This window comes from Hyperolius riggenbachi, chromosome 1, assembly GCF_040937935.1.
Source record: "Hyperolius riggenbachi isolate aHypRig1 chromosome 1, aHypRig1.pri, whole genome shotgun sequence".
In the NCBI taxonomy this organism is placed as follows: Eukaryota; Metazoa; Chordata; class Amphibia; order Anura; family Hyperoliidae; genus Hyperolius; species Hyperolius riggenbachi.
The window spans coordinates 579,595,249-579,617,483 of record NC_090646.1 but is presented as its reverse complement, the minus strand read 5'-3'; the positions used below and the strand labels follow the sequence as shown (position 1 = coordinate 579,617,483).

Here is a 22,235-nt window from a genome sequence, read left to right as displayed (position 1 = left end):
CGACGGACCCGTCGTTGCCTCCAGTCCGGCGTGTGTAAGCACCTTAAAGGTAGCCATACACTGGTCGATTTGCCATCAGATTCGACCAACAGATAGATCCCTCTCTGATCGAATCTGATCAGAGAGGGATCGTATGGCTGCCTTTACTGCAAACAGATTGTGAATCGATTTTAGCCTGAAGACGATCACAATCTGTGGTGGTGGTGCTGCCGCCGCTCCCCCCCCCCCCCCCCCGCATACATTACCTGCTCCGCCGGCGTGTGTCCCCGCTGTCTTCTCCGCTCTGGACTGGTCTCCAGGTCAGGCATGCTTCACTTCTTCACTGTCTGGGGGAAGTTTAAACAGTAGAGCGCCCTCTACTGTTTAAACTTCCTGCCGGGACAGGAAGAAGTGAAGCCTGCTGGATCCGGAGCCCAGCGCGGAGATGGAGCAGCGGTGACCGGGGGGATACACGCTGGCCGTCAGGTAATGTATTGCAGCTGTATTGCGTCGGTCGTCGGGCACTCGAACGCCGCTAGCGACGCGCTCCCTACCCGCGGGCGATCGACGGTAATTTCCCACACAGAGCGATCGACGGGACCGATCTATTTCGGGACGAAATAGATCGAAATTTAGCGGTAACGTTAACGATGTGACAGCAGATTCGATCCCAGTGATCTAATCTGCTGTCGATCGGCGGGGAATCGGCCTAGTGTATGGTCAGCTTAAGTGTTAAACTGTCAGATGATGCAATCTGAATGTGCGTGCCTGGATCAGCTATACCTGGAGGAACATTACTATATACAACTCAATAATTTATATTGCTTAATTTTACAACATTCATTTGCGAATTATTTAGTCAGTGTTTGCCCACTGTAAAATCTTTCCTCATCCTGATTTACAAAGCTTAAATGTATCAGAGATGCTAGCATGTTTACTGCTGGAAAGGTAAATCACTGAATTAAGCAAGAGCATCACATGATATCCCAGAGTGCTCTAGGGAAGAAGGCTGGATGACATCATAGCCTAGGCAAAAACAACACTGGGAGGGTGGGGGTTACATACCAATATACAGCAATGTATAGATATAAGATGCTTTTCTGACTAAAAAAAAACAAAACATAATAATGAAGGTAAAAAAAAATGGGTATCTCACTAATATTATAAATGCGAAAGTTTGGATGTTTGTTACTCATCACGCAACAATGGCTGAACGGATTTGAATGAAATTTGGCACACACATAGTACATTACCTGGAATAACACATAGGATACTTTCTATCTCCATAACGAAAAAGTGGGTGGAGACAAATACAAATTTCACTGGGAAAATGTAAACTGCAGCCAGTCTTATGCTGTTAAAGAGAGCCTGAAGCGAGAATAGATCTCGCTTCAGACCTCATAGCTAGCAGGGGCATGCGTGCCCCTGCTAAAACGCCGCTATAGCGCGGCTTAACGGGGGTCCCTGTCCCCCCAAACCCCCTCCGTGCAGCGGGGGAGCGCTTCCTGGTTGGGGCAGGGCTAACCGCCGCAGCCCTGCCCCACACGCGTCTGTCAGACGCGCATCTCCGCCTCTCCCCCGCCCCTCTCAGTCTTCCTTCACTGAGAGGGGCGGGGGAGAGGCGGCGATGCGCGTCTGATAGACGCGCTGGGAGGCAGGGCTGCAGCCGTTAGCCCCTGCCTCCAGGAAGAGGGGAAAAGCGACCAAGTCTGCGACCAAGGTTTGCTGGGGGTGGGTTGGGGGTGAAGGGACCCCCGTTAAGCCGCGGGATAGCTGCGTTTTAGCAGGGGCACACGTGCCCCTGCTATATATAAGACCTGAAGCGAGGTTTAGTCTCGCTTCAGTGTCTCTTTAATGGCAGGGTTCTCACAGTTGGTCACTGGGTGACTGGGATTAATATTCAGAAAAGTGGGTGGAGCCTACAAAAGCCAATCAAAATTCACCTATTGATTTTCAAGGGGAATATTTAATTGCTGCCATTCTTGCACTGTCAATGGCACATGCCTCAAACCTGGTACAGTTGGTCATTGGTTGACTGGGTGGAGCCACAAACAGCCAATCAGATTTGTTTCATTTCAATGCAAATTATTGATGTTAAAGACCACAAAGCTCTCAAACTTGGTCATAAAGTAATTGTGCTAGGGTTAGAAAAAATTGGGCACAGCAAACACCAGCCAAATACATACCCGGCAGGGGCGTAACAATAGACCCTACAAGAGATGCAGCCTTGGGGGGGGGGGGGGGGGAGGGGGGGGTAGGCGCAGAAGCCACAGTGGGCCCCATCCTGAGAGACTGACAACTAAGGGCAAGGAGAGAGAAAAACTTTCTGCTCTTTCTGCACAATTATTCTAATGACTGCATCTGCTCAGCCACCGATAATGAATCATACAAAAAGTTTTGTAGACAAAGCTTTGTAGACAGTCCCTATTCAGTGTGCAGGGGGAGGGGGGAATCCAAAGTTTTGCAGGGGGGCCCAGTGATTTCTAGTTACGCGTCTGATTTACCCAGGCAACGGCCATCAGCTAGTTCTGAATAATTTATTACACTATACTATAGGTCACTACATACCTCTTTCAGGCAGATCTAAAGCCCAATCTACACGATATGATTCTTTGTACGATTCAATTACGATTCTATTTACGATTTGATTAAATCAGACATGCCGGATCAGGATTCGATTCGGTTCGATTTGCCATTGCAAAACAATGGCAAATCGAATTACATCGAATCGAATCCCAATCAGACATGTCGGATTTAATCGAATCGTAAATAGAATCGTAATCGAATAGTACAAAGAATCGTATCGTGCAGATTGGGCTTAAGATGGAGGCAGCAAAGAGTCAGAAAAGTGCCAGGGCTGCTATTGATAGTAATTACAGGCTTCATAGCTTCACAGATAATCAAATAAACACAGCATGACTAAAAAGTAAACAGCACTAATTATTATTCCTATCAGATGAGATTTCCCAGCCTCTGTCTTCTCTTCCTGTTAGGCCCAGTTTCCACTATCGCGGTTTCCGCTGCGATTCTGCAGAGTTTCCCCGCACATGAATCGCACCGGGAAACTGCCATAGGGGATAACGGCGCCGCGGTCGAATCGCTTGCGGGAGCGATTCGGCCGAAACCCTCCGCAGAATTCGCGGCGGAGGCTGCGAATCCCATCCCATAGCCGTGCATGGCACGGCTCATGGGATTTGCCTGCGATCCCGCCCACCCGCTCAGTGCCGGTGTGCGTCTGCGAGACGCATGCCACACTAGTGGAAACGAGCCCTTAACATGCTCTTTAGCATATTAGCTGCTACAGCAGCTATTATAAGTTAGCTTGGAATGATAGTGTATGTTAAATCAAACAGTTACACAACCAAGTCATTTGGAGAGTTAATCAACATTTCCCTTTGCAGTTAAAAACAAAAAGGAAGAAATCTTATCTGCCTAATGAAATGCTGGATATAAGATCCCCCTTAAGGGAAGGTCCGAGCTACATAAAAAAAAAAGAAATCTACTTACCCGCGACTTCCTCTTGCCGCTGGCATTCGTCCTGTGCACTCGCCGCAGCTCAGCTCCCAGCCGGTGGCCCGGGGTCCCCTCCATTGCATATGCCAACCTCGCCAGGTCGGCATTTACTGTGCCTGTGCAAGCGCTGCACAGGGTCACGCTGACGTGGTCTAGAGTGTTCTGCACAGGCGCAGTATTTCTGGAGTAGTTCTAGAGAAAGCCTGCATGTGAACCAACTTCCAAGCAGCCCTACTGAACTAAGACTCAGCTACTTTCACAGTCCCTGCTATGTTGCCTGTGACAGCAGGAAGGCAACAGATCGGGACAGCGGTGAATCACATTATGCTCGCGTTTTGTCGGGTGCAGCCAGAGGCGTATCTGGGTAATACAGCACCTATAGCAAACAGTATCCTTTCTCGTGTACATTTTGTTATCGTTGTCAAGTGTTTTTTTGGTTGCCGGATATTTTTCCCTTTCTGGACTCTATTCTAACACTAACCTTTCCTGCTTTTAAAGAGACACTGATGCGAAAAAAAAAAAATTACGATATGAATTGGTTGTGTAGTACTGATAATTACTAAAACATTAGTGGCAAACAAAATATTCTCATTTTTATTTTCAGTTATATAGTTTTATATAACATAATTCGCTAATATTTGCAGTTTACACACTACTCAGCATTTCAAAATGATTTTACAGAGCAGGCCAGTGAACGTTTAAACTGTCCTCTGAACGAAAAAAAAACAAAACAAAACAATACAGTTAGAGATACTTGAGATAATAAGCTTCAGAAGACAGAGCAGTCTGCGAAAATCATGGAGCTCAGTGGCTCTTTTGCATAGATAACTGGAGTTTCTGAACCCTTCCTGTACTGGAAACAATATTAGACTTATGTCTCTGCTCCTAATGTTTTATTCCTTAACTGTACTACAAAACCAATTCATCATAATTTTTTTTCGCTTCAGTGTCTCTTTAACGCCTAACACTAACCTCCCACTCCAGTCCTAACCTTCCCCTCTTGACTCTTAAGGTGCATACACACGCACTACATCCGGCAACGACGGGTCTGTCAGATCCTCCCACTGGGCGGACGTTCAGCCGACAGTAGCATGTGTGTACGCGCTGTCGGTGGACTGATAAGGCTGTTTCTGAACGTCCACCCAGTGGGAGGGTCTGACAGACCCGTCGTTGCCGGATGTAGTGCGTGTGTACGCACCTTAAACTCTTAACCACCCTGGCGTTCTGATTAAATCGCCAGGGTGGCTGCGGGAGGGTTTTTTTTAAATAAAAAAAAAACTATTTCATGCAGCCAACTGAAAGTTGGCTGCATGAAAGCCCACTAGAGGGCGCTCCGGAGGCGATCTTCCGATCGCCTCCGGCGCCCAGAATAAACAAGGAAGGCCGCAATGAGCGGCCTTCCTTGTTTTGCTTATATCGTCGCCATAGCGACGAGCGGAGTGACGTCATCGACGTCAGCCGACGTCCTGACGTCAGCCGCCTCCGATCCAGCCCTTAGCGCTGGCCGGAACTTTTTGTTCCGGCTGCGCAGGGCTCAGGCGGCTAGGGGGGCCCTCTTTCGCCGCTGCTCGCGGCGAATCGCCGCAGAGCGGCGGCGATCAGGCAGCACACGCGGCTGGCAAAGTGCCGGCTGCGTGTGCTGCACTTTATTTGATAAAAATCGGCCCAGCAGGGCCTGAGCGGCAGCCTCCGGCGGTGATGGACGAGCTGAGCTCGTCCAGACCGCTCAGGAGGTTAAAATGCCCCCAGATAAATAAAATCAGAAGCCAAGGTCCCCTAGCTACTAGAATTAATTAGCCATGTGCCTCAAAATAATCATGTGCTTCCAGATAAAATAATGAAGTATCCACATGTTTCCAGATAAAAGACTCAAATAGGTCCATGCCTCCAGATAAAATAATTAAATAGTCACATGCCATCAGATAATTCATCAAGTAGTCACATGCCACCCAATAAAAATGAATTTGTCACAAACATCCAGATAAAATCATTATGCAGTTACGCACCGCCAGATAAAATAGTTAAGTAGCCAGGTGCCTCACAATAAACAAATTAAATAGGCAGGTGTGTCAAGATAAAACAATTAAGTAGCCAAGTCCTACCTGCATACATAAATTAAGTAGCCATGTTCCCCAGATAAAAGAATTAAGTAGCTATGTGCCCATATATACATCCGTATTAGGTAGCAATATGTGCCCCTAGAGATTAGGTAGCCATAGCTGTCTTCTAATTGCTGGCTGGGTGCTTGCTAGGGTCCTTGTCACCAGTACTTGTCACGTCACTGCTGTGCCGGGTCTCCTGGTGCCGTCCGCACCGCCTGTCTCTGATCCTCGTCTCCGGCATCATGGTAACATTTTAGTTATTTTATATTTTGGGAGTTTCCTAAAATAAAAGTACACCTAGCACTGACTTGCGGTGGAATGGACGTTTTGTAATGCAGCCATTACACCGCACCACCAGTGCAAAGTTTACAGTGCAGGGGGAGCGTTGCGGTATAACAGGTTGCAACCGCACCATGGGCGCCATACCTACCCCTGTGCCACCACATCACCGCTGTCTGTGCTCCCGCCCAATGCAGCACCTACCGCCGCTGCCTGCGACACCTTAAACACCCGCCCCCCCCCTCATGCTGAGTGTACTCCAAATGCAGGAAGTGACCAACAACATCGCTTCCTGCATTCGGAGTACACTGGGCGTGGGTATTGTGTGTGCGCTCTCTGTTGACGCTGCTGAGATCTGGTGCTGTGACCTGGGTGGGGGTCTCAGGCAGCGGCAGTAGGTGCTGTATTGGGAGGGAGTGCAGACAGCGGTGATGTGGTGGCACGGGGGCAGGCATGGCGCCCATGGTGCGGTTGCAACCTGTTATACCGCAACGCTCCCACCGCACTGTAAACTTTGCATTGGTGGTGTGGAGTAATGGCTGTATTACAAAATACAGGGGTGGGGGGGGGGGGGGGTGGGGGGAGTGGAGAGAGTGGAGGGGGCTCATGCAGCGGCGAAGGGGGCTGAACTGGGAGGGAAGGCAGCCAGCGGTGACGTGGTTGCATGGGGGCAAGCATGGTGCGGTAGCGCCCATGGCACGAGTCATGTCTGCACCCCTCTAGATCCGCCACTGGGTACAGTTAAGCATACAGTCAATTAAAAGTATGCTTCACTTAATGTTAAGGTGCACGTTTATCAGTAATGCATGGCATGCAATGCGTTAGGATGTTGCAACCCGTTATACCTCAACACTCCAGCTGCACTGTAAACTTTGCATTGGTGGTGCAGTGTAATGGCTGCGTTACAAAACGTCCATTCCACGCAACGTACCACTGTGAACGTGGCCTATATCAGTACTAAGTGTACTTATGTTAGGAAACTCCTAAAATATAAAATAACTAAAATACTGTATAAAAAGGAGGGTAGATGCAGTACTCACTTCCTACAAACAACCAAATGATAGCACCGTGCACAACGCATTTTGCGGGTCTCAGTTTATCAGGTGAAAGGGTGCTGCAAAGTTCAGAGGGGAGCAGAAGCCCCTCTTTAAATCTGTACTTTTTCAAATAAACTTTTTTTTTTTGAGGTTTCCGGACCCATACTTTTTTTTTTTTTTTTCAACAGGCATATTTTGTTGAAATTTTTAACAAATTTGAGTAACGAGCAGAATAGAACAGTCCTAGTTGGACAAAAAGCCAGGAGCCGGACTTTACAGTGCTGGGCTAAGGGAGTTTTTGGTTAATAGTATTGCTATGAATAGTAAGGAATATGAATGTAATACAGTATATTGCAGTAGCTGTGGAGTGAATACTCACTGTGACTTTTGGTGGGTACAGATGTGAGCCTTGTGATCTCATCTGAAAAACAGAAAAATAAAAAACAAAAACAAAAAAAACACCTTTTGTCAGAGATCTTGTTGAGGACTATGATGTTTTAAAGCTGTATCAAAATCACATATACAAACGAACAAAGAAAAAGACATCTAAAGTGCAACATTGAGTCCTTCTGCATTTGCTGATGTAGGGCCTGTTTCCACTTGTGCAATGCGGAATCGCCGCTGATTCCCCGCTGATGAAATCGCATGCGGGTGCGATTCCACATGCGTATTTTACTGCGATTTCGCATTATTATTGATGCGATTTTAACCATGCCACTGCCTGTGTGATTTAACAGTAGTTTCTATGCAAAATCGCGGTAAAATACGCTTGCCAAAACCGCATGCGATTTCCCTATTAAATACATTAGCGGCGATTCGCATAGCGGTGTGCGAATTCTGAGGGGTCTTCCGTGCAGATTTCTCCCGCACAGAAAAACGCTCAGGATTACTGACAAGTGGAAACAGGGTCATCCAATTGTATTGGCTATGCGAATCCGCATGTGGACAACGCATGCGGATTCGCGATAGTGGAAATGGGCCCTAAGGGAAATGTTAGCACTCCGGTTGAGATGCTGCTTGACTCAAACTGAAATCTGACCTGTGTATAATAAACCAAACAAAAACATTCGATCAGATGTATCCAAACATACAGATAATAGAATGATGTTCCCTGCCTGGCTCTGAGCTTCTGAAAACAGAGGCAGTCTGCAAGGGAAGACAAAATGCTGCTGGACTCCACCATGTTGGAATGGCAGCATTCTGGGGAGATGGGGGAGGTACTGTAGAGAGGGAAAGGGGGGACCTATACCTAAACCTCTGATCTGGACCATAAAGCTCCCTTCACACTGGTGCGTTGCATTACGCTTAGCCAATGTAGCCCTATGGGGAATTTCAAACCTGACGCAGAGCAATGCACCGGAAGTCCTCAATCTGACGCGCAGGTTGCGCTGACGCACCCACGCGTTATGGGGAAGCATGCGCAGTGACATCCGCTGACCGGCAGTAATGTAACTCTATGGCGACGCAGGTTTCTTATTTTTACATTTTGGCGTTTTGTTGCAGCGTATTTTTTTTTCAATACACTTCTGCGCAAGTCTAATTTCTGGCACAGGAAGTGAGCACTAAAGTGCTTCCTGCTTGGCTTGCAGCCAGAAGGGAGATTAACATGCTTTGCATGTATAATTTGTTTACACATATGGCTGGCCATTTCTTTTATGTTCTGGCCAGACTGATATTGTCAGTTCTTTAGGCCTCTGAGGAAGTGGCGTTATACCACAAAACACATAAGTTTCCCTACCATGGCTTTGTTTGCTAAACCAGCCCTACCAATTTTGATCACATTACTAAAGCCTGGTACACAAATCCAATTTTGATTGGCCAATTTTACCTCTTCCATGTAGTATGAGAGCTGAAATCGGTTCACAGTATTTAAAATCTGTTGGCCTTCATGCTACATGTTGGTGCTAAGATTGGTCAGCGATTGGCTGATCAAAATTGACTGTGTGTACCAAACCTAAAGATTCACTTGCTATTACCATTTAACATTAGAGGAAGGTAGTCCTATTATTGCAGCAATATATTCTCTTTAAACATTTAAAGTACAACTGTAACAAAAGGTATAGGGAGGCTGCTATGATGATTTCCTTTTAAACAACACCAGTTGCCTGGCAGCCCTGCAGATCTTTTTGGCTGCAGTAGTGTCTGAATTACACCAGAAACAAGCAGGCAACTAATCTTGTCAGATTTGACAATAATGTCAGAAGCACCCGATCTGCTGCATGCTTGTTCAGGGTCTGTGGCTAAAAGTATTAGAGGCTGAGGATCAGCAGGATAGCCAGGCAAATCGGTACTGTTTAAAAGGACATAAATATGGCAACCTCCATATCCCTTGTGACAGTTGTCCTTTAAATAGTGTTTAATAAACATGGGACACTCAAGGACCACTGCCAGACCGCTTCACATGCAGAATGGACCTATGCTTTCCTATGGGAAATCTGTCCATCTTCAACACGTCTGGGTTTGTCTGTTGAGTTTCCACACACTTTTTGAGGGTGAATTGGATGCTTTTCCCTTCATCCCATAGAATGGCATGTATCCGCTCCCTGCTGCAGTGGAAGTACAGAGTGGTACAATTATAGCCGGCCTTTGACCTGTGCGACCAGAGCGGTCGCTCAGGGCGCCGGCTTCCAAGGGGGCGCCTAATAGCTGGTTACCTATACTGAGGGCACCTACACCTGATTTCCTATACTGGGGGCACCTATTGCTGGCTACCTTTACTGAGGGCACCAACACATGGCTACCTGTACTGGAGGCTCCTACGCCTGGCTCCCTATGGGGGTGATGGAGACCTTCAACTGACTTCCTATACTGGGGGCACCTATGCTTGGCAACCTATATTGAGGACACCTACACGTGAGATCGGGGGGCATTATTTTGGGGGTGAGCACTGCAGCTATAACGCGTGGGGCAAATTGTCGGTGCTGTGCTATCATTCTAAATGGGGGGGGGCGGCTAAATGTCCCACTGACTGTTTTTATTAATAATACTGAAAGGTTCTAGCCTTTATTTTTAGGTATATTCAGGATAATGCACTCTTTCCATCCATTTGTGGTTATTAATAGTATTTTTCCTATTATACATATGTGACGTGTCACAGAGATCTGAGCAATTTGCGTGATGTGTCATGACGTCAAAAAAGTTGGGAACCACTGACCTAGGAGAAAAGATGTATTGCATATGGGCCTGTGTGTGTGTGAGTGCATGTGTGCGCGCGCATGCGTGAAGAGGATGAAGGGGGGCACAAAAATCAGGTTTCGCTCAGGGCGCTGTGAAACCTAAGGCCGGCCCTGGGTACAATGTATCCATACAGTACAGCACTCCGGCATGTGTGAACCAAGCAGATCACACCGTTTTTGGGGCTGAATCCAGTGTCTTCTAATAATCTAATTTTGGGGAGTTGCCCAAACTTTCATTCTATGCATTGTTGGGTACAGGACCTTAGGCAGTTTAAAAAAAAAATCTATTTTTAGTACATAGAGTTATTGTTAGATTGGAACCAGACTGGAACATGTTGCCAAAGAAAACCACACTCACCATTTATTCCTAAATAATCCCCAGAAAATAACGTAGTCTTACCTCCTGCTCGATAAACTCTCGTCTCTTTCTAGCACTCTCATGTCGCCAGAGTTTCAGGCAAACGATGGCTCCAACTAAATAGACAAGCATTGTGACAAACAGGAAAATGATAGCTGCCGTCTGACCACCTTCCACTCGGCAAAATGAAGAATATAACGGGTTATTGAAAAATGAGTAGTAGCACAGTCCTCCTCGGTTTGTATCATTTACATACACAATAGCGCCAGCCATGTATAGTATAAACAAGCATATGTTCATCCCAAACTCAGTTAAAGGCCACCAGTGAGAATCCAGAAGAATTGTCCTATAGTACATGGACATACCTAGGATCAGGAGAATTATAGTGACCAGCCACGCCAAACCGGCCACCACTAATATAAAAGGAGTTTTGGGTCCTGAATAATAGTATCCACCCTGCAGACTCGCTGTATAGGAATATGGCTGTGAGTAGCCAAACATGTTGTACCATTCATTGTCCTTATGGATGTAAGCCGTCACGCAAGCAAAGACACCAGCTCCTAGCAAAAGCTCCACAACCCCCAGGATCCTCAGCAGTCCAGCCCATGACTTCATGTAAGCATAACGCAAGTTGTACTCTTCAACCCTCTCGCTGTACGTCTTCACAGTGTGAGTCTGGCGACTCAGAGAGCCGTATGGGTCATCGGGAATCATGGCTTCGGTTTCCTTCTTGTAGCTGCCACCAGAACCACCATAGGGGTCTCTGTAAGAGCTTCCGGCAGCCTTAGAGTTTGCGGCTGAATTTCGGTCAAGCACTGCAGAAGCAGGCAGAGATGGTGATGGGGGAGGAGAACACCGTTCCCCCCCAGAAATATAGTTAAGTTCAGATATGGGCTCTTCCCATGGCGTCTCCTTTTTGCTTTTAAAGAATTGTTTCCAGGAATCTGGAATAAACTTTCTCACAGGTCTAAGTTCAAGTGCGGTGACTGGTTCCTCACTATCACTTGGGTAAAACTCAGGTCCAAACGGAGGATGGATTGGCAGGGGTGGTGGAGGCAAAGGGTCGGCGCTCAGTGCTAGCTCGCAGTCCTGCAGGTTCTGCAGATTGTTGTCCCGTTGAAGGGACTCTACCGGCACCTGGTCATACTGTGCAGCCCGGCCATTTGCTGCTCTCCCTTTAGATCTTGGTGCAGACGATGAACCTCCTCCAGACATTTGTGTAAGATTACTGCAAAACACAAAATAACAATTTCACTAAAACAGAACAACCGGGTGACAACCAACAGTTAGGGCTGGTTCACATTGGGCTAAAAACGTACCGTTAAGCGGAGCATAAGAGCGTATCTGTAAATGGACGCAATGCAATTCAAATGGGAAAGTTCACATTGGTATTTTAAAACGGATCCACTTCCTACATTCCGCTAAACTGATTGGACGTTAGCGACCTGTACCATTTTTACGGAACTGACACGGACCTGAACGATTGACGTATGCAATGTATCTTAATGGAAAACGGACAATACTGATCAGAATGGCTTGAAAACTTACCTGTATTGTACAAAAAGATCATTGGTTTCCTTTACTTATTATAGCGGAACATATTATAGCAGAACGGAACATATGTAAAATGGTTGTAAAACGTGTGTCAATGGATCAGATGGAATTGAAAACAGATTTGTTTCTGACGGATATGGTTTGGATCAGGTACATTGCGAACCCGGCCTAACAGGGTAGCCACTGGAAAAAAATAACTATTTGCCACCTACATAGAGCAGAAAAGAGTTATAATCTCTTGTGTTTTGCTGGTGTCTATGTCCCCATAAGAAATTTTACCTTGCGTCATATTTCTGGAGCCACCATGGGAAACTGACAACCCTAGAGACAGGAAATGAGCAACTGCAATACATACCTGACAGAGATTCTAACTTTTCCCTTCTGTACTAAGAAGAGGATTTGTGAGAGAATTTTTTCCAGAAGGGGACACAAACAGCAATAAGAAAAACCCCAAAAACGTTTTAGCACAGTCTATCCAATCCTAGAGTAAAAAGGACATGTTTAGAGGCCAGTTCCATGAACAGAAAAAAAACAGTAACGACTTAAATGGAACCTGAAGGCCAGCAGTATATGGAGGCTGCCATATTTATGTCCTTTTAAACAATACCAGTTCCCTGGCAGCCACGCTGATCTATTTGGCTGCAGTAGTGTCTACATCACACCAGAAACAAGCATGAAGCTAATCCAGATTTTACATAGATGTCAAAAATACCAGATCTGCTGCATGCGTGTTCAGGGTCTATGGCTAAAACTATAAAGCCTCATCTACACGGTACAATTTTCTATCAGATCGACTGGTGATCTGATAAGAAATTGCATCGTGTGTATATGTCCAAATTGTTTCAGATCAATTTTGCGATAGATTTTGGCTACTTATCAATGCAAAATCTATTACAAAATCTAACACAATAAGATTGGACCGGTTGGAAATTATCTAATAGATCCGATCTGACAGAAAATTGTACCGTGTAGAGGAGGCTTAAAAAGTGTGGTAAAAGCAGGACAGCCTGGCGCTGCATCCCCGCAACGCATAAATCCGGCTCATATGACCCTGCACCACAGTGCGGCGACAGGGCCATATGTATACGGCCGCCTCCGCTCAGTAATGTACTCCCATCTGAGCAGGAAGTAAGTCACTGGGATTCCTGTCGGTCCGCACAGTCACACTGCGCTGCACTTCCGTTTAACACTCACTGCGTCACCTATTGACTTGCACTATTGCATGATTTGTGCAGTAGGCGCAGTTCATGCAATAATGCGCTGCAGACTTTGTGACGGCGTTACGGCAATTTGGATACTTCTGTCGCTCCTCATCCCATCGCGTCCACTATGTACGTATCCATAGGCTTGCATCTCACTTGCGACAAGCTGAAAAGAACTTTATTTTTTTCAAACATTTCAAAGGTTAGTTGGTTTACTTTCACTTCCCCCCTGGGAGTCTTATCATTCACTGAGCTGCGCTGGAGCTCTCCAGATTGTCAGGACACAAGGGCGTAGCAATAGGGGTTGCAGAGGTAGCGACCGCATCGGGGCCCTTGGACCAGAGGGGCCCCATGGGGCCCTTCCTCAACCAAAGCATTAGCTGTTTATTGGTCCTGTGGTGGTAATAATCACCTTTATAGATGCTTTGAATCGTAGTAATCATTAACAAACTGTTCCCCATCAGATTCTTGCACCTCTAATACTATGTATGACTAAGGCAGGTTTTGTTGCGCCGTATCAAGTGTTATATATAGAGTGCTGGGAGGGGCCCCATGTAAAACTCGCACCGGGGCCCATAGCTCCAAAGCTACGCCACTGTCAGGACATTATTCTGTGATATCCGACTGCAGTAGACAAGCTTGATTTTAGCAGGGAGTTTCTGTATAAAAAACTGAACTGGATATTACATTATTATGCAAAGTGGCTGCTTCTACGCTAGCTGCTGTGACTGGGGGACAAATTGTGATGATCACACAGATGACTGTAATTCACCCATCAGCATTACATGAACTGAAAACCATGATGAAAAACAGAAATATAACCCCAATTTTATATACAACTGTATTCTAGCATGTGATCAAATAGGTGTTACACTCCTGTCTTTAACTGTAGAGTGGCTCTACTATTTCTTGATTATTCTTGGGAACCATAGTCCATCAATCCCGTTTCTACAGTAAGCAAGTAGTAAAGTGTGTACTATGCTTATGTTCCATTTTAGTCCAGACAGGTAAGAACGGTAAAGCAGATGGCGAGGCATAAAAATAAATGTCTGTCTTCTGTTCTCAGAAAAAACACCTGTACATTTATGTCACTAGTACTGCATCAGCAAGGAACATAAGATTATATATGGCCAAATTGAAAAAGTTCTCAAACAACCATAGGGAGATACTTGTGTTATGGATGAGATATTGTTTACTGTCTAATTATGCATTATTATGGGTTGCTATTCTCAACATAAATCCATTCTGTGAAGCAAAGTAATAAAACTTCAATAATAGGTTAATGGTAATCTGATCAGAGATCTACTTCTACAGACTAGAAAAAACATAACATAACAAAACAAGTGCAGTGAAGAAGGGAGGCTCACCTGCTGTGTGATCCGTCTACCAGCATGTCTCCCCGCCCACTGCCCTCTGCACTCCCCCTACAGTCTCCTCACTTTTCCTATCCCTACAGGGGTGCAGCAACTCTCTCTCCCTCTTCTCTCCAGCCATGTTGGATCTACTCTCCATCGGAACAGCTGGATTTACCGATCACTCACTAACAAAAGTCGGCAGTCTCACCTGGAAGCTGCACTCTCCCCCGGGACAGTCTTCCTCTCTTTCGGTCACATGACCATCCTTTCTCTCCCAGGATGACGCCAGTGGCCACGCCCCTCCCTGCAGGTAGCTAGGCTGGCTTCTGCTCACCTCCTTTCCTGGGTGCAGCTCTGCTCTCTATAGAACAGCTCAGCGTGTGTCACGCTTTACATGTGTCTCAATGAATGTGTCCTGCAGCAGCCAGCATGCCTCCTACTTGTCAATTAATTTCTTATACTGTGTATTGTAAACTGGGAAACTGCTTAGTTAATATACTGTGTAGTGCAGACTGAAAACCACGTAGGACAGCCAGTATGCCTCTCCCTTGTCAGTTATACTGTGTATTGTGTCAGTTATACTGTGTATTGCAGACTGGACACACTGCTTAGGCAGCCAGTATGCCACTCTCTCGTCAGTTGTGTATTGCAGACTGGACACACTGCTTAGGGCAGTTAGTATGCAGCTCAATTGTCAGTTATACTCTGTATTGCACACTGGGCACATTGCTTAGGGCAGTGAGTATGCCTCTCCCGTGTCAGTTATACTGTGTATTGCAGACTGGGCACACTGCTTAGGGCAGTTAGAATGCAGCTCAATTGTCAATTATACTGTGTATTGCTGACTGGGGACACTGCTTAGGGCAGTCAGTGTGCCTCTTCCTTGTCAGTTATAACTGCTTAGGGCATCCAGTATGCCTCTCCCTTGTCAGTTATATGGTGTATTGCACACTGGACATACTGCTTAGGACAGCCAGTATGCCTCTTGTCAGTTATACTGTGTATTGCAGACTGGGCACATTGCTTAGGGCAGTCACTATATTCATCTTCCTTGTCATTCATACTGTGTATTGCAGACTGGGCAAACTAGGGCCTGTTCAGACTATGCGCGTTCCTAGCCGTTTTCAGGGAATACGTACGGGTACCAAAAACGCATAGAAACGGCTCCTAATGCTTTTGAATGGGCTAGTTCACATGTATGCGTATGAGACGCATACGTTTCTCATCCGCATTGCTGCACGCAGTTCTGTGCGTCCACGCATAGAAACGGACGCAATGAAAGTCTATGGACGCGTATCAAAAACGCGTACTATTGCGTTTTTAGCGTCCGTTTCCCTCTGCGGTTCCCATAATTCTTTTTTTTCCACTGGGTCACGTGTGTGTGCAAAACGCAATAGAATATGCATTAGAACGCAAGAAAAACGCATGCGTTTTTCTACTTGCGTTTCTTTGATTTTAAACGCATTCTTCATACGCAGATAGTCTGAACAGGCCCTAGGCCTGGAACTGACTAGATCGCTAGTGATTTACCTAAACGCTCTACCAATGTAAATAAATGTAACAAATTCCACAGTAGCAATTGCGATTAGCAAAGTCACAGTTGCAAGACATGCAGCATTTTGGGAGTGTTTCCGCTCCAATGTAAAGTATTGAATGGCTGGCAAATCGCTCATGAATCGCTACACATAGCGATTTGTGTGCAATTTGAAATTACTGCAAACTGTAAAAAAAAAATTACAATAATTTGAAAGGACCAATCAGAATAAAAATCGCTATCACAATCGCTGTCAAAAAGCTTACACTTTTTAAAATCGCCGGAAAACACTCATGAAATCTTTTACAAAATGCTACTTAAATACGCTAGTGATTGCGCTAGTGATTGCGCTAGTGATTTGCGATTTGTAGTGGGTTCCAGGCCATACTGTGTATTGCAGACTGGGCACACTGCTTAGGGCAGCCAGTAGAGTACATTTGAAATCGACGCCGGTAGACTTGGGCGCAGGATACAGCGGTATATAGCTGATCCTGCTTCTGCACAAGTCCGGGACGATTTAATTACTATTCCCCCTCCAGGCTGCCATGGATAGTGGGGGAATGAAATAATTCGGCTTTCAGCGATTGCTGGAGGCTGAATTATTATGTTTTTCAAGCAACCTCGGCTCCGTCTTCTGACGGAGCCGACGTTACTCACTGAGCGCTGCAATAGGAATGATTCCTATTGTAGTCTATGGAGATCTAGCAGCGCTGAAAAGCACTGCTCCGCAGCCAGTATGTTTCTTGTCAGTTATACTGTGTATTGCAGACTGGGCAAACTGCTTAGGGCAGCCAGTATGCCTCTCCCTTGTCAGTTATACTGTGTATTGCAGGCTGGCCTCTAACTTGTCAATTAATTTGTTACACTGTGTATTGTAAACTGGGAAACTGCTTAGTTATTATACTGTGTAGTGCAGACTGAAAACCACGAAGGACAGCCAGTATGCCTCTCCCTTGTCAGTTATACTGTGTATTGTGTCAGTTATACTGTGTATTGCAGACTGGACATACTGCTTAGGGCAGTTAGTATGCAGCTCCCTTGTCAGTTGTGTATTGCAGACTGGGCACACTGCTTAGGGCAGTTAGTATGCAGCTCCCTTGTCAGTTATACTGTGTATTGCTGACTGGGGACACTGCTTAGGGCAGTCAGTGTGCCTCTTCCTTGTGAGTTATACGGTGTATTGCACACTGGACATACTGCTTAGGGCAGCCAGTATGCTTCTTGTCAGTTATACTGTGTATTGCAGACTGGGCACATTGCTTAGGGCAGCGAGTATGCCTCTCCTGTGTCAGTTATACTGTGTATTGCAGACTGGGCACACTGCTTAGGGCAGCCAGTATGCCTATCCCTTGTCAGTTATACTGTGTATTTCAGTTTGTGCAAACTGCTCAGGGGCAGGGCAGCCAGTAAGCATCTGCCTTGTCAGTTATACCGTGTATTGCAGACTGGGCACACTGCTTAGGGCAGGCAGTATGCCTCTCTTTTGTCAGTTATACTGTGTACTAGGTCTGTCACTAATGCCCAAGCGCACACACACACGCCCCTTCTGACCCCGTCCTCCTCCGGCTCTCCGCAGTGTCTCTGCACATGCGCAGTGCAAGAAAGCACTGACACAGGGACGGACGCAGGGACATAAGGGTTTTATTAGGTAGGATTGCAGACTGGGCACACTGCTTAGGGCATTCAGTATGCCTATCCCTTGTCAGTTATACTGTGTATTGCAGACTGGACATACTGCTTAGGGCAGTTAGTATACAGCTCCCTTGTCAGTTGTGTATTACAGACTGGGCACACTGCTTAGGGCAGTCAGTATGCCTCTTCCTTGTCAGTTATACTGTGTATTGCAGACTGGGCACACTGCTTAGGGAAGTCAGTATGCCTCTTCCTTGTCAGTTATACTGTGTATTGCAGACTGGGCACACTGCTTAGGGCAGTCAGTATGCCTCTTCCTTGTCAGTTATACTGTGTATGGAAGTCTGGGCACACTGCTTAGGGCAGCCAGTATGCCTCTCCCATGTCAGTTATACTGTGTATTGCACACTGCTTAGGGCAGCCAGTATGCCTCTCCCATGTCAGTTATACTGTGTATTGCACACTGCTTAGGGCAGCCAGTATGCCTCTCCCGTGTCAGTTATACTGTGTATTGCACACTGCTTAGGGCAGCCAGTATGCCTCTCTCCTGTCAGTTATACTGTGTATTGCAGACTAGGAAACAGCTTAGGGCAGCCAGTAAGCATCTGCCTTGTCAGTTTGAGGCCAGGGACAGTGTTCTATCAGCCTGGGAATGCCCTATTTTTCTTGCGCTTGTGTGTTATTCACCACAATTTCTGTTTCATCATCTGATGCTGGCAGCATGTGGTGGGAGGGGGCTAATTGATTGTGCTATAGTTATACCAGGACCCTGAGGTGCTCCAGTGGATAACCTCATAGGCAACAGTTCTCCAATCACAGTCCCCTCTACATTGTGACGCATTGTAGTCGGCTGAATAGTGCGGGTGTAGTTATTATTACAACCTATCTGAAACCTAAAAGTTGTAATGGGTGAAGTCATTGGAGAACGTTTGAAAAAGCATCCAATCACATTAGCGGAAATTCCCTATAATTTTTTGATATAAAGGATTCCCCAATTCTTCAGTTTTCTTTCCTGTCCACCTTTTTGAAATGTTTTAGTAGGACCCTGAAGCTGAAGCTGCACTATTTTTGGAAGGGGAAGGGAAGGGGGCTGGAGGAGCAGTGCTGTTGGAGAGGGGCCATAGCAATGGCAAACACATATGAGGGGAAGTGAGGACGTTTACTGTAGCACATCGGTTTCCAATAGATACACAAGAAGACATTTTCTGATCTGCGGATCCTCTGCCTCCAATACTTTTAGCCATGGACCTTGAACAAGCATGAGATGTTTCTGGCTGGATTGGCCTCATACTTGTTTTAGGTGTGTGCTTCAGATACTACTGCAGCCACAGAGATCAGCGGGATAGCCTGGCAACATTTTTTTTTTTTTTAAAGGAAATAAATATTGTAGCATCCACATCCTTCTCAGTTCAGATGTACTTTAAAGTCCAGTACCAGTATGGTTTTTTTTTTAGTTTAGAAGTGTAGAAAGGGGTTGAAAACGTTTGACGGTTTTGTCTCCTGTGCCCCCTTTGGAGGGTTTTCTCTCATTTCCTGTCTGTAGGGCCTCTATGGAGGTTTGTTAATCAATAGGATCCGTTCACATTGCCCCATCCATGCCATTGTGAACCAGGACTTATCCTGGTAGCCTTAACTAAACTTCTGATAGACATGTTAATAATGCTCACTCCTTTCTAACCTGGCAGAAAGAATTGGCAAGGGCTTCAAATAATGTGGCAATATCAGGCTCTACAGCAAGAGAATTGTCAGAGTATTTATGGAGCCACCTGTGCACAAAGGAGAGCTGAGCGGCCGCATAGTAAAGATGCCAGGCCACCCCTGCACACTGGCATCCGAGCAGTGTCCATTGCCAGCTTAGGAGTCTTGCCAGCCCATAGAAAGGAGCCTATCAGTGTGCCTATACTGTATGCTTGAAAAATGTTTTATATAACAGTTTAGGATCAAATATCACTTTAAAGTAAACTTGAGGTGAGAGTAGTTATATGCAAGCTGCCAAATTTATTTCCTTATAAGCGTTACCAGTTGCCTGGCTGTCCTGCTGATGCTCTGCATCTACTTTTAGCCATAGACCCCGAACAAGCATGCAGCAGATCAGGTGTTTCTGACATTATTGTCAGACCTGACAAGATTAGCTGCATGCTTGTTCCTGGTGTTATTCAGACACTGCTGCAGCTAAACAGATCAGCAGGGCTGCCAGGCAACTTGTATTGTTTAGAAGGAAATAAATATGGCAGCTCCCAAATCACTCTCACCTCGGGTTCACTTTAAGCAGACTCGCTCTCCCCAAGATTTTTTGTGGCAATGATTTCCAGAGTGGCTCCTTCCACACTTTAGACCAGGGGTAGGGAACCTATGGCTCGGGAGCTTACTCGTGCTACCCCAAAATGAACAATGACTGTTTCAATTGTCCCACTCTGGACCCTGTCAAGTCCAGTGACTTTGTAGGATGAGATCCCCGCACTTTGATTGGGCAGCATATTGGGCCAAAGTGCGAGGATCTCGTCCTACAAAGTGAATCAACCCCCAAGTCAGCTAGCTAATTGTACAAGCTGTTAGTCGGTATTTCTCCTGTCTGGCTCTCGGGAAATTGCTGATGTTGCTGAAACCCAAGTGAAGCTGAAGATGTCTGACACTTCCGCTGCCCGACAGATCAACTGTATACACATCACCAATAGGGACGTGAGCACTACTGTCCCAGGTTGAAACATATTGTATGGCTCTCACGGAATTACATTGTAAAATATGTGGTGTTTATGGCTCTCTCAGCCAAAACGGTTCCTGACCCCTTCTTAAGACGTTGCAGTGCGGCATTCTGCACTGATGGCACGGCACCCGACAATTTGATCTGCTTCATCTGCTTCATCCCCCCCCCCCAATCACTTGAGGATGTGTTTTCAAAGTCCTTTTTTAGCCATGAGGGCTGTATCATTACGTTTCAGGATACCAGTATTCAGGGTCGGACTGGGACACTAAGGGCCCACCAGGAAAGCTTTAGATTCCCCCCTCACCTGCCCCCCCCCCCCCCCCCCCCCTCCTTCCATGCTCTTCCCTCCAAAATTGCAGCCAGCCAGTGTGCCAGCGAGCGGGAATCACTTACCGAGAATCAGAGAGCTCTGCGTGCCGCTGCTGGTCTGGTCTTCTGCACTGCACTGTCCAATCATGCTCTCCCAGGAAGTACAGTGAGAGCGTGATTGGACAGTGTCATGCAAAAAGACCAGACCAGCAGTGGCACGCAGAGCTATCGCTCTCGGTAAGCCGTTCCCCGCTGCTGCCGCAGCCTGACTGGCTGCAATTCTGGAGGGGGGAGCACGGAAAGGGGGGCCCTATGTGAGGGAGGGAGGGGGGGGGGAGGCTCGGGGCCCACCAAGGGAAAAAAACTGTACTATGGTGGTCCAGTCCGAGCCTGCCAGTATTAGACATGAAGGAGCTCTCCACACACAAGCCTTGAAGGCCTCCCACACAGGCCTAGTTTTATAGCGTGTTTACAAAAAAGAAATGGAATTTCCATTTAAGTAAAATATTCACTTTTGATATAAAATTATTTTATATATACATTAGCTCTGCACAGGTGTTTTCAGATTTAATTCCAAATGAGGCAGAACTTATAGACCAGGCTGAAAAAGTAGCTAGCGGAGCCTGAAGAGGGTACCTTTCCCAAAAATGCCACGTTCAAAACCCCTGCAGATGGCAAATTACCAATAAGTGCAGGGGCGTAACTAGAAATCACTGGGCCCCCCTGCGAATATTTGGATGGGGCCCCCCCCATAGGTGCCAAATAATCGTAATGGGGCAGCGTTTCACTGTAAATTAATTGTAAAGTGGGCAGCATTTTACCAGACAATCGTAATGTGGGCCAGAAAATCGTAATGTGGGCAGAGTTCACCAGAAAATCGTAATGTGGGCCTTTAGAAAATCATAATGTGGGCAGAGTTCACCAGAAAATCGTAATGTGGGCACCAGTCACCAGAAAATAGTAACGTGAGCAGCAGTCACCAGAAAATTGTAACGTGGGCAGCATTCACCAGACAATCGTAACTTGGGCAGTGTTCACCAGAAAATCGTAATGTGGGCCAGAAAATCGTAATGTGGGCAGCGTTCACCAGAAAATCGTAACGTGGACAGCATTCACCAGACAATCGTAACGTGGGCAGTGTTCACCAGAAAATCGTAATGTGGGCCAGAAAATCGCAATGTGGGCAGCAGTCACCAGAAAATCGCCATCTGGGCAGCAGTCACCAGAAAATTGCAATGTGGGCATCAGTCACCAGAAAATCCTAATGTGGGCAGCAGTCACCAGAATATCGTAATGTGGGCAGCAGTCACCAGAAAATCCTAATGTGGGCAGCAGTCAGTCACCAGAATGTCGTAATGTGGGCAGCAGACACCAGAAAATCCTAATGTGGGCAGCAGTCACCAGAAAATCGCAATGTGGGCAGCAGTCACCAGAAAATCGCAATGTGGGCAGCAGTCACCAGAAAATCGCAATGTGGGCAGCAGTCACCAGAAAATCCTAA

The 22,235-nt window shown here is 46.4% G+C and overlaps 1 protein-coding gene across 3 annotated transcripts in view; it reads right to left on the bottom strand.

The window, feature by feature from the left end:
- MARVELD2 (MARVEL domain containing 2) overlaps window positions 1–22,235 on the bottom strand; it is a 64,360-nt gene that overhangs the window by 36,615 nt on the left and 5,510 nt on the right. Inside the window, exons 1-3 of one of the 3 annotated variants that reach the window (XM_068248113.1) lie at window positions 14,764–14,831; window positions 10,487–11,672; window positions 7,290–7,331 (exon numbers count right to left, since the gene is read on the bottom strand). In XM_068248113.1, the coding sequence (XP_068104214.1) occupies window positions 7,290–7,331; window positions 10,487–11,659 (1,215 nt within the window). In that variant the 5' untranslated portion in view covers window positions 11,660–11,672; window positions 14,764–14,831. Of the gene's footprint in view, window positions 1–7,289; window positions 7,332–10,486; window positions 11,673–14,567; window positions 14,721–14,763; window positions 14,832–22,235 lie in introns of those variants that run through there. The other 2 variants (XM_068248103.1, XM_068248122.1) reach the window with 2 other exon arrangements.